Genomic DNA, 13,600 nt, shown 5'->3' on the forward strand with positions numbered 1-13,600 from the left:
TCAAGCCACGTATGACTTTACTCCTTTAACAGAAATTGAGAAGTTAACGCGATAGTTCAACCAGAAAAATGAAAATTATTTTAATTTTTTTCACCCTCATGTTTTTTTAAACTAGTATGACTTGTATGAGAATATATTTTGAAGAATTTTGGGAACTAAACAGTTTTGGTTCCACTGTATGGACAAAAACATTAAGACATTTCTCAAAATATAAAGTAAATATTTATGGTATTCGAAAAAGAATATTAAATATTAATATTTTCTTTCAAAAGGGATGCATTTTGAGACCATGACAAGTCCATCTACTGCAACAACGGATAATAGTAAATATTCCAGAGGTACACCATTTTTTGTCACCCATTTGAACGTTTTTATGAATAAAACAAAAATACACAATGGCTGCATCTGAATATGCATATTTTCCTACTATACAGTAGGTGAAAAAACAGCACATGAAAGGAGAATTATGTCAGAATTAACAATATAAAAAAAAAAGGGGAGGCGAAAACACCTGAATGACCTATTTCTTCCAGTGAGATTCTAAAGTACACATCCAGTGGACACTTTACTATCCCATGAGGCCACTGGAAAGGAGTAAAACAAGATTGTATAGGTCACATAACAATGACAACATGACGAATTAAATATGACCAGATTACACTCAAACTATACATTCATATATATAGAACAAACAATATAGAACAAATTTATTCAAAATGTAAAAAAAATAAAAAATCCTAAATTTAAAAAAAACTGTGTCTTTCTCTTTATTTATTCCTTCCCTTTCTAGCTTGTACTTATTTGAACAAATGCCTGAAACTTGGTACTAGGGCTTCCTGTGTCTTTTTGCCTCTTTAAGAAGAATCGCTTTATGTATTCCCCAATTGTAAGTCGCTTTGGATAAAAGCGTCTGCAAAATGACTAAATGTAAATGCAAAAGCAGTACCTACTCAGAAAGTATGAGATTTCAGACTGTTTTTTCACAGTCTCACCCTTAACTTAAACTCGGGGCTCAAAGAAGTCAGTTGCACTCAAAATACCACTTTGTGGTGGCATTTATGTGTGTTCAGCTCATACCATTTTTGTGACATAACTTGAATGCACCATATTTCCTGTAATACGTAATGTCAAAACTCTTGTAATCTTCCCTGCAGGAGACAGAAGAGGACCTCCTCTCACTCTATCCAAAGCCTACAGGAGCTGAAGTCTCAGGGTCGTCTCACTAGACCCGTCCTGTGCTCGCTGCATCCTGGACAGGAGTTACGGCTCTTCTGTGAGCCGTGTGACCTCACCGTGTGCCTGGAGTGTGCGGCCACCTTTCACCGCGACCACCACTGCAGCTCTGCCCATGAAGTCATCAGTCATCATGGCGATCGCATCAGAGATTTGGTCGTCAGGAGCTTAAGGCCTCGTCTTGGCCGTCTGGAGGAGTCTCTGAGACGCGTTGACACATCCCAAGAGGCGCTGCAGGCTCGGGCTGACACGTTGGCGGGTGAGATCCGGGCGTTTGCTCGGAGCTATGCCAGCGCGGTGGAGGCTCATTGCAGCTCACTGCTGCGGTCACTGGAGGACTTACGGTCGCAGCGCAGGAATCAACTCCATCTGCAGAAGGCTCAGTACCTACTCAGAAAGTATGAGATTTCAGAGACTGTTTTTTCACAGACTCACCCTTAACTTAAACTCGGGGCTCAAAGAAGTCAGTTGCACTCAAAATACCACTTTGTGGTGGCATTTATGTGTGTTCAGCTCATACCATTTTTGTGACATAACTTGAATGCACCATATTTCCTGTAATACGTAATGTCAAAACTCTTGTAATCTTCCCTGCAGGAGACAGAAGAGGACCTCCTCTCACTCTATCCAAAGCCTACAGGAGCTGAAGTCTCAGGGTCGTCTCACTAGACCCGTCCTGTGCTCGCTGCATCCTGGACAGGAGTTACGGCTCTTCTGTGAGCCGTGTGACCTCACCGTGTGCCTGGAGTGTGCGGCCACCTTTCACCGCGACCACCACTGCAGCTCTGCCCATGAAGTCATCAGTCATCATGGCGATCGCATCAGAGATTTGGTCGTCAGGAGCTTAAGGCCTCGTCTTGGCCGTCTGGAGGAGTCTCTGAGACGCGTTGACACATCCCAAGAGGCGCTGCAGGCTCGGGCTGACACGTTGGCGGGTGAGATCCGGGCGTTTGCTCGGAGCTATGCCAGCGCGGTGGAGGCTCATTGCAGCTCACTGCTGCGGTCACTGGAGGACTTACGGTCGCAGCGCAGGAATCAACTCCATCTGCAGAAGGCTCAGCTGCAGCAGGCCTTGTCTGACGTCCGCGGTGGGGTGGACTTCGCTGAACGCCTGCTCACGTGTGGTTCTGACGCTGAAATCCTCAGTGCCAAAGGAGTTACTATGAGGAGACTGATGAACCTTGTGGAGTCAGGATTCGACCCACACCCAACGACGGTCGCCCCTGATAATGCCAGCAGCATCTGTTTCCTTCCTCAGGAGAGTGCTGGAGAGGTGCAGGGATTTCCTGTGGTGGGAGTCATACATGCCAAGACTGTGGATCCCAGCAAGTGCACGATCCAGGGAGAAGGTGAGAGTCGGGTACTATCTATCTTCAATAGCTTTACACTTTCATACCACCAAACCTGTCCCCAACCTTACCCGTATCACCCCCCCAAAAGAAGCAAAAGTGTTTTGCAAAACAATATGAACACAATAACATTGTACTTATTATGATGTAAGTACATAGTAGTTTAAGGCCACCTAATATAAAGAGGGAAAAAAAAAAAAATGACAAGTGTGATGCACATACTGTAAGTTAAATTTAACTGCTTCAATTTGATTATCGAGTCAGTAATAGACTTGTGCCGGTATTCGGTAATGCGATATATCACGGTAATGAATATGCACGATATTGTTATCGTGGGCACTTCTAAATACCGTGAATAATTATATATTACAAATTATTCCGAATTTTGAATGCATTTTAAGAATACTTTTCCCATAAACTGGTCAAAATGCACAACACCGCCGTATGCTGCATGAAAGATGCGTGCGCACTCTGACCTAAACAAGCACGGACGAGAAGCGCATGGCGGAACATGTAAGAGACGCTCTGGATGAAAGCGCACTTTCCATTTCCAAAGTAACCTTCCCAACACTGCTCGTGAAGGACATGCAGTATAAGTGTTTGGTTTGGTGACTTTACTGTGGAATTTTAAGCTGTGTTTGTCAAACAAATGACGGTTCAGTGCACATTCCTCAGAAACAGTGCAGCTCAGATGAAATTGTGTATTTGTATGTTTCTGTGTTCAGATTATGTGACGAGATCTTCAGTCTGAAAGTGAGACCTTATATCCGCTTTAGTCCCCTCCCATACACGCATAGACATACATACACGTACAAGTGCACACACCAAAAGGCCCAGGACATGACATTGGGATAAACAGCAGGCAACATTCCTGGCTACCATGACAACCCAACCTTTTTATGTACTGGTGCTCCTAGAATATGATTGTAAAAGGGACACTTATCCAGTTAGCCACAAGTATGTTCACAGCAGGAGGAGAATACAATGCTGTTTGCCTTTGGTGTGCAGGTCGTCCATGTCAGGGTTCCCACAGTCACAGAAAACAAGAAACTGTTTTTGTAAGAGCTCGTGTAAAGCGCTAATGTGAACAAGAGACAGTCCAGTTCAGATTTGATGATTTGGTTTTATCAGATCTGTTTACTCCTTTACAATCCAAATGTCATAACTCTGAATGTGTTCTTCTTGTGAAACAACAGACTTCTCTCTGGTGACTATGCTGGACTTCTCCACTCATTTAGTCTGCATAAACTTGTCTCTTTAATACGGTTGACTGCAAGCTCACATTCAGATATGCCTCCATTCAGTCAACAACTGATGTATAGCACCAAGTCCTCGTCCTATATTTTGTATTTTTCGATAATCCGTTTCACTTGGATGCATGTCACAAGTCAGAAGAAAAGATCTGTCGCTACTTCCGCTACATAGCCTGTGTCACTCACATGTGTCTGTCCTTGAATAACTCACAGGTGTGGAACGAGGTCGTGAAGGCCAGAGGGGAGAGTTCACTCTGGTTTGCAGGCACTCCTCCGGAGAGCAGATGGGCCGAGGTGGAGACCCTGTGCTGGTCAGCATTGTGCACAAGGAGAAGAAGGACTGGTGAGCATATATGGGAAAATTAAGACCACCACATTTTTAATAAAGTCACAGTAGGGTCACTAAAATCTTTACAAGGTTGAAGCATAGGCAAAATATTACTTTCTAATTACAGATTCCTCCTGAACTATTAATGCACGTCATTTAATCAAATTAACATTTTTTGTTTGAATTTATTCTGAGATTCTTTTATTCATGAGTGAATAAATAAATATTTTAGGCCTTTTAAAATATTATTTAGGCCTGAATGTAAGATTTATGTATTTTAATTGCAAATAAAATGTTGATCTGTTTGGATTGCACAGTATTAATAAACTTAATGTGATGCATATTTGTCAGCCTTATTAAAATGAAACAAGAATGAGATTTCTGTAATAGTAATAATAAACTGAATGCATTTTAAATACACAGCAACACAAGCTTAGAAAGAATTAAAGTGAATACTATACATTCCATTATCAGCATCTAACATCAGATCTTAAAGGTGACATATCATGAAAATGTTCAAGTGCTATAATTGGGTCCCTGGTGCAACTACCAACCCAGAAAACGTGAAAAATAACCCAATAATTTTTTTTGGTAAGCCTTTCTCTGCAAGCTTGTGAAAAAACAAGCCGTTCAGATTTCGCTCCCCCCACCCCGGTGACATAGAAAGGGGATCTTATTATAATATTACCGCCCCTTAATCTGCACGATTCCACCCACAGCGCTGCCAATCTGTTTTCGCAAGCAACAACGGTGTACCAGCTCTAATGCCACGGCGAAAGTTCAAGCAAAGCATGCTAACTGTTCTGTCTTTGGATGCACTGACAGGAGGAGACAAGGAGACAGGAGACGAGAGCAATGGATTCATTGATTTATTTACTGTATATTACAAGGCTGCCACACAGATCTTATATAAACATGCAATTTCTTTTCCAGCTGTTTACCTTCACAGACATAACCGACTGTTTGTACTCACACTTGTGTGTTTTTAACATAAACCTGTGTGTATTTGACAGTTTAAGCGCAATAAGACATGAAAGAGAACTTTTCATGCCGCTTTCTGTGCGCGTGCTTCAGATGTATGTGCTCAGAAAACTGTATATCAGAAGTTTAACCTAAGATGGTTTAAAACGCATGATTTCAACATGATAGACATGATCATCAAGACCAAACATATGTTTTTTAGTAGAGTATCTGAGGAACCAGCTGTAAAGGCACAGCCCTATTCTAGAAGAGGGGGCGGGGAACAACAGCTCATTTGTATTTAAAGAGACATGCACGAAAACAGCATGTTTCTGCTCCCACTTAAAGCTGCAGTCTGTAAGTTTTGCCTCTTTGTCGCCATCTCTGTTTGAAAACCTGGAATTGCGAAGGTGATAGTTTTGGACACTGGCTGGTAATGTACTTGCTCAAATATTGATTTCGGATCATTTTTAACAAAAACAAAAAAAAAAGTTACGGACTGCAGCTTTAAAATAGGCATTCTCAAAATTATATAATAAATGATATGTGGGGTATTTTGAGCTGAAACTTCATATACACATTCTGGGGACACCCGAGGCCTACTGTATATTACATCTTGTAAAAAGGGGCATAATAGGTCTTCTTTAACATTATTCAGACTGTGATTTTCCACGAGTGTGTCTGTCACATTACAGCTCTGTGGAGGCGGCTGTGGTGGATAAGGGGGATGGTTCCTATGTTGTGTCCTACACCCCAGCTGAAGCAGGTCTCTACTCTGTGGGTCTGTGTTAAAGCCCAGCACGTCCAGGTAAGTGTTCATTTAAACCAGTGCAGCTGTGTCTAATAATTGTATCATTGTACTGGCAAGTTTAAAGGAATATCAGTGATGCTGGGGGCTGTGGTGGATAAGGGGGATGGTTCCTATGTTGTGTCCTACACCCCAGCTGAAGCAGGTCTCTACTCTGTGTGGGTCTGTGTTAAAGCCCAGCACGTCCAGGTAAGTGTTCATTTAAACCAGTGCAGCTGTGTCTAATAATTGTATCATTGTACTGGCAAGTTTAAAGGAATATCAGTGATGCTGGGAATTATATTCTAACAATAGGTGGTTTCTAGGGTTCGCCATTTGTGATAAATGTGAAAAGGAAGTTCAAACGTCACCTTGGCATATTCCATTGTTGTTCCTTCTGCTCCAGTGGGGGCGCTAAAGAGGCACGCTGTGGCTGCACAGGAACTATGCCAGGTACTGTTTACTCCAAAAATGTTTAAATTAATTTTAAAAAGTATGTTTTCACCTAATATAAATTTCTATGTGTGTGTGTGCACTCAGGAGGGTTTCAGGGTTGTGGACATGGTCATAAAGGACACCCCCGTAAGCCCCACTGGTCATGTTGTGGGAGTGTAGTGGAGGCCTCAGAGTGTGTTCTACATAACCTGGGCAGCGTTTCTCCTCGTGGACACCTCAGGACTGTGGAGCTCTGAGACAGAGCAAATATACACTCTATCTGATCGACATAAGCATAAACTCATAAACATAAACTCATAAACATACTTGAATCTTCTCAATCAGCTTACATATAATTCACTATAAATAAAAAATCACATTGTGTTTTTATGTTACCCTTATTCACACAGTCTTTAAGCCTTAATTTGTATGATAATCTTTTTTGTTGTTTCAGCAGTTAATATTCAGAATCATGGCAGTCTTATAAACTGCAATACACAAAGTATATTTAAAATTGTGTTGTCTACTGTACAAAGTGCCAACACTAAATACTTCAGTACTGTCAGTAAAGATTTAACTTGGTTTCTTTACACATTTAGAACTAATAATTTTTAATCACTGTAAAATGTTGTCTGTGGCATTATATTGTTCCATATTTTATCATAATCAGCATGATTTGAAGAAATATTGTAATGTCTGAATATTTTGTTAATGTGCGCAGTACTGTTTTATGTTTCATCTTTTATGATAATCAGCATGTTTCCTTTGATATTACCCAGCTATATGAGCAATGAGGTATGCGTTGTTATTATAATGCTTTATTTTTAGATGTGTGCATGACTCCAAAGACTGCCGTTGTTATTGTATGCATCCATTACATTTCTCTTGTCTTTGTATATGCTGTATTGGTTCCACAGATTAAACAACATTTACCTCTCTCCACTTGTGTGGTTACTAAACTGCCACTTTTAAGATTGTATTTTTGATTCATTGTTAATGTGATATGTTTTACATAGTGTATACTGTGTAGTGTGGTCTATAAAACATCCAGTACATATACTTACTATCAAAATGTATACAGTTTTATGTGGGTATCACCATCATGTTTTTTGCCTTGCTTATTGAGTAATATATTTTAATCTATGCAGTTATTGTTTGGTTCTTATCATATAACTAATCGTTTCATAGTGAGTCTTTATAGATGTATTTGCCAGTTTTTTCTTACTTAAAAGCACAGATTTTTAGAAATCAGAAGTGATGGTTTAAAGTTTGAAGTTAACGCTTTATGATGGATTTGTTTTTTACAAACGCTTTTCACTTCACAAGATAATTGACAGACTGGAGTCATGTTGATTACTTGTGGATTGTTGTGGTGTTTTTATCGGCTGTTTGGACTCATTCTGACGGCACCCATTCACCACGGAGGATCCACTGGTGAGCAAGTGATGTAATGATACATTTCTCTAAATCTCTTCTGAAGAAACAACTCATCATGCTGGATGGCCCGAGGATAACTAATTTTTCAGCAAATGTTCATTTTGTGGGTGAACTTTTAAACAGTTCAACACAGTGAATCAACATACTGCCCTTTCCAACACTAGATGGCAGCAGTGCTTTGTGCGGAAGTTTCGTTGCTTGGCTAAAATTCTGCGCGCTCTCTCTCTCTATCCGTCTGTATTAACAGGTGCACCAGAGACATGGAAACATTTCGTCTCAGGCTTTAAAAAGCAACACTAACCCTTATTAAAATACATAATCTGTATGAAATATTTTTTTCTTAAGTCATTCTTGTAATATTTCTACATCATTCAGTTTACTTGAAAGGAAACGTGCTGAATAAAAACGTTTTGAGTGTTAATGTGACCTTAAAATTAATTTTTTAATTTATAATATAAAAATATATATTTATATAAAGGGTATACATTATATATTTATCTCCACTTGCAAAAAAAAAAAAAAGCCTGTGATTAATCCCAGGAATTATGTCAGACAATGACCTCTACTATTTTTCCACTATGCCATGCACATACAAAGCAATGGATTAAAGTAGCAGTCAATCTGATTCAGAAGGACACCCTACATGCTTTGAACCCTCAGTTTTCTCTTTGAAATCTCTGAGCTCACAGTCAAGGACTTGAGGAGTTCTAAGCCTGCAAACAACTGAATTTTTATCAGAACTGTTCAACGTAACATTTAATTTTCTCTATTCATTATAATCTACTGATTATCTGATATTTATATGAAGTGGTTATTTCATTATTAAGATGTCCTTGATTATTTTTATAGTTAATTATTTTGTTTATTGAAAGGCATTTTTTTTAGTTAATACCCCTAGTTTATGTACATATGTGACCCTGGACCACAAAACCAGTCATAAGTCGCTGGGGTATATTTGTAGCAATAGCCAACAATACATTGTATGGGTCAAAATTATCGATTTTTCTTTTATGCCAAACATCATTAGGATATTAAGTAAAGATCATGTTCCATGAAGATATTTTGTAAATTTCTTACTGTAAATATATGAAAACTTAATTTTTGATTAGTACGGTAATATGCATTCCTAAGAACTTCATTTGGACAACTTTAAAGGCAATTTTCTCAATATTTAGATTTTTTTTGCATCCTCAGATTCCAGATATTCAAATAGTTGTACCTCAGCCAAATATTGTCCTATACCATACATCAATAGAAAGCTTATTTAGATTATATATAAATCTATTGACCCTTATGACTGGTTTTGTGGTCCAGGGTCACATATCTGTACAAAGATCAGTTTTCACCTATATTTTCTTCTAAATATAAATGGATTTTGCATAATCTTAGCCCTTTTCCTATAAAAAAAACAGCTTATATTTATATAGTCTAAACTTCAGGAATAATAGAACTGATGATTTATCCATATATGCATATGTTTTCATTAAAAAAAATTTTGTTTTTTTTCCTTTCCTTCTATTCCTAATATAGAAAAAAGTCTAGGGTGCTGATCCAAGAACATGTCCTACTTGGCAAAATCACACAATCTAAATTATCAATAAAATATATTTTGATTAACATATATAAAAGTAGTGTTATATCTAATTTGTATTTCAGAGAGGAATCTCAAAGAATCTCATTTGTGACCCACATATGCAATCTAAAGGGCTAAAATAGCTATGTATTAATCTGAATTCATAGGGTTTGACAGCACCAGCACCAGCACGCATCACATGACAGATTCAAGTCTCTTTAGGGGGAAGGGTCTGATACACTGATGCCATGACCTGGATAGAATCTAAATGGCTGGTGGAAAGGGGGTTTGGATGGAAGAAAGTTGACGAAGAGAAGCAGCAGTGCAGATTATAATATAAAGCATAGCGTATCATTATTTGGCTTGTCTCATAATTTAAAGCATATATATATATTTTTTTTATTTAGTCATTTATCAGACGCTTTTATCCAAAGCGACTTACAAATGAGGACAACAGAAGCAATCAATTGTAGTATTAAAACAACTAAAAACATACTAGACTTGTGCCGGTATTCGGTAATGCGATATATCACGGTAATGAATATGCACGATATTGTTATCCTGGACACTTCTAAATACCGTGAATAATTATATATTACAAATTATTCAGAATTTTGAATGCATTTTAAGAATACTTTTCCCATAAACTGATCAAAATGCACAACACCGCTGTATGCTGTGTGAAAGACACATGTGCACTCTGATATAAATAAGCCCGGACGAGAAGCACATGGCGGAACATGTGAGAGACGTTCTGGATGAAAGCGCACTTTCACTCTCTGACAGCAGATGGCGCTAAACTGCCATACACATTTATAAATTCAATATATATATTCTTTCATTTCCATTTAGTTTGTTGAAGTATTAAAATAACTCAAATTAAATAAAACAAAAAACTTAATAAAAGACCTATACAGACATAATAAATTCAGACATAATTTAACTAAAATTAAAATAAATAACAAATACAAATAATACAAATCAAATAACAGTAGTTTATCAGTAATCCTAAAAAATAACACTGCCAAACACACATGCTAAAAAACAACAACTTACTTACACATAGTAAGAAATGGTTATAAAAACTGAAACCGAAGCGAAACATATATGTGTGTGTGTTTGTGTGCATATATACACACACACACACACTTGTTCTTACTTGTTTGTCATCCAGAGGACGTCACTAATGGTATGCATCGTTAAACTCGTTGCCTGTTTTCCAGAGACCTCGTATTCCTTGGTGTGCACTTCTTCTGTGAACGGCTTTACGTAATCATCATGGGCTCGAGACCTGCTCGCTATCATATCTGTTGATATTGGATGCACTCAGTCATTCAGTTGCCTCCTCTTCCCATTGCATTTGCCATCTCTCTGTCTTAAACACATTGTCTTGTTTGGCAGTGTTTACCTCTACGAGCTCTTCTCTTTATCTACACTTCATTTATCATTCACACTTGAGGTCTAACGCATATTCTCTTTCCCTTTGTTATTTTTCCTCCACATGCCCTTTTGTAAATTGCTCTGTCTGATGTATACACTCTGTGCTTTTGCCATATCCATTAGTATGTGACTACAGTCTGCCTCAGATCTCTAATCTCCCATCAATCCTTCACAAGGTGAGAACTCTTCCTCACCTGTCAGCAACATGTCATGTCACAGAGCCGAGACCAGATTGTTGTGACAAAACTTGACAACCCAGGCTAAAAGCTTCTTTATCATGCCTGCAAAAGCACTGAAGGGAATAATAACGCATGTGCCAGAGAGTTTTGAATCCGGGACTGTGTTGCGACTGAATTATTCAGTTGGATTAGTTAACATTAGCAGTTTGTCAATAATTCATTCACCAGGAGAAATGTGGTTTCCAGGACAACTTGCATAACATAGTGTTTAGTCCCCTTTGGGCACCTCAGATATTTTAGTAACAGAGCCGGAGATGCTCACTCGCACAATTAAAGAGATGGGAGTAAAAAAAAAAAACTAATGAAGGGGACGTGCAGCATACTTAATTACTTAATCTATATTATTAATCATTGATCATAGTAAATCATGTTTAAGATGTCAACTATAAATTCATGACTATCAATTTATGTAAGAATAGTTCACCCAAAAACTGAAATTTCATCATCTTATACTCCCTGAAGTTGTTCCAATGAATTATTTTCTTCTGCTGAACATAAAAGAATGTGGTTAACCAAACAGATGCTTGTCCCCATTGACTTCCCCATATGGAAAAAAATTACTATGGAGGTCAATGGGGACCATCAGCTGTTTGGTTACACACGTTCTTCAGAATATATTCTGTGTTCAACAGAAGTAGAAAAAAAACTCATATAGGTTTGGAACAAATTGAAGGTGAGCAAATGATGACTTTTATTTTTGGGTGAACTATCCCTTTAAGGAAGCATTCTCTTTCACTAACAGCATAAGATCAGATCTATGATGCGGTTATGGCCAAATGTTTGCAAATAAATAAAATACAATGTGAGTAAGTCAGCTATAAAAACTAATAATTACACTTATGTAGCTACTGCATAGCCCATTTAGCGAGTCATTTGTATGGTAATACAGTAATAAAGTTATTTGCTTCAGAAAAAGTAAATTAATTCCACTAAGTTACACTGTAATACTTCATAATGAGAGATGAAAATCTGCAGTGTTTGCTAACTTTTGGCTGTGGGTTTATTTGGCATACACAATGTCCCTCTTCTGCTTGGGCTACCTGTAAACAGTATGACTGATGCCATTACCTACCATTATACATCAATGCTGAGACTATTTGAGGGAACAGCCATTTGTTGTGGTGTCAGAAACCACAGTGGACATTATCCAGTGCACTCGTTCGGTCCCATAATGCAGTGTTTCCCAACCGGGGTGCCGTCTGTCGAGAGTAGGGGTGCCGTGTAAAAAATCCTTTTTAAATAGTTTTAAATTCCTAAAATGTTCAAAAAAGCAGCTATTATATAATATCAATTTCTGATGTCGCCAATAATTAGAGATGCACTGAAATTCCGGCTGCCGAGCCACAAATTTGTTAAAATTTCCAAAGGGTGCCGCACTAAAGAAAGGTTGGAAAACACTGCCATAATGCACCGCAATAGCGAGTAGCCTACAACTGATGTAGGCATACACTCAACGGCCAGAGAATACCTATATCATACATTTTATACCATGTCTGTCTGTCTGAATACTCTATTCTGATTGGCTGGCATTAAAACCGTTAAATGCACACATAAGTTTAGTCACCGTTATATATGCACTGCTTTAATTGATGCCCACAAACCCACACATCACTCACACACACACACACACACAGCGAGAGAGAGAGAGAGAGAGAGAGGTCGGAGATCGCAGATTGGTGTTCAATTATTTTCAGGGAAACACACGGCTTAGTTCCAGGCAGATCTTGACCGCATTACATACCCATATCACTTCGCCAGTTATTTCAAAGGTCACCCCAAAAAGACACAGAATAGACAAATAAATATAGTAAACAACAAGATAAAAATGACTAATTATTTCCATGTTTTTGCCACAAAATTACGTTTTATTAAGTACGGAAAGCACATAGGCCTACTCTATTTCTCCCGCTCTCTCTGCCTACTGACTCACGGGGGAAAAAAACACGCACAGAAACGTGTTTTCACCGCTGCTCTTTTTGATTTTATCAGTAAGCTTAGCAACTTAAAAGCTACATGACATTACACGTAGTGATCCAGCTTACAGTGGGCGATTTCGGATGCAGCCTTTGACTGTATGTTTTCAGTAACTATTTCTGCAGGTTACATCATTACACCAGTAGATGGCGACAAGTGACTGTGTTTATTAATGATTCATTGATTCATTTACTCAAGGATTCATTCTCGGAAACGCACAACAGTTGGTTCTGTTTTGGCTTGGTTTACAGCTATTTTCATTGGAAACAGTGGCTGGCGTTATTTTGTTCAACAGGTAAGTAATATTATCCTATTGTTTAATGAACCATTGTATAAAAACAATTAGATACATTTGTGCTGTTGTTCTGAAAATTTTCAGAACAACAGCACTTTTGATTGTGTGTGCTGCTTAATTGTTTCACTTACATCAAAGGAAAACATTTGAAATGTTCTGCCTTAACCTGATTGTATTGGCTTTATAAGGCTCAGATGTTATTATACTATTTAATGTAAGTTTTAGACTATTGCTTTATTAGTTTAAACTAGATTTCTCCATGTGTACTTCTGTACCCCCCCCCCCAAAATTGGTTAA

The 13,600-nt window shown here is 38.3% G+C and overlaps 1 protein-coding gene across 1 annotated transcript in view; it reads left to right on the top strand.

Moving 5' to 3' along the window:
• Positions 1–7,313, top strand: part of LOC107724443 (tripartite motif-containing protein 45-like) — an 8,126-nt gene extending 813 nt beyond the window's left edge. Inside the window, exons 2-8 of the mRNA XM_016533380.1 lie at positions 1,155–1,631; positions 1,831–2,582; positions 4,049–4,178; positions 5,819–5,889; positions 6,077–6,120; positions 6,237–6,363; positions 6,451–7,313. Coding sequence (XP_016388866.1) covers positions 1,155–1,631; positions 1,831–2,582; positions 4,049–4,178; positions 5,819–5,889; positions 6,077–6,120; positions 6,237–6,363; positions 6,451–6,602 — 1,753 coding nt within the window. The 3' untranslated portion in view covers positions 6,603–7,313. The remainder of the gene's footprint in view (positions 1–1,154; positions 1,632–1,830; positions 2,583–4,048; positions 4,179–5,818; positions 5,890–6,076; positions 6,121–6,236; positions 6,364–6,450) is intronic.
• Positions 7,314–13,600: the final 6,287 nt, after the last annotated feature.

The sequence above is a fragment of the Sinocyclocheilus rhinocerous genome, unplaced genomic scaffold (assembly GCF_001515625.1).
Source record: "Sinocyclocheilus rhinocerous isolate Xijiao unplaced genomic scaffold, SAMN03320098_v1.1 scaffold64, whole genome shotgun sequence".
In the NCBI taxonomy this organism is placed as follows: Eukaryota; Metazoa; Chordata; class Actinopteri; order Cypriniformes; family Cyprinidae; genus Sinocyclocheilus; species Sinocyclocheilus rhinocerous.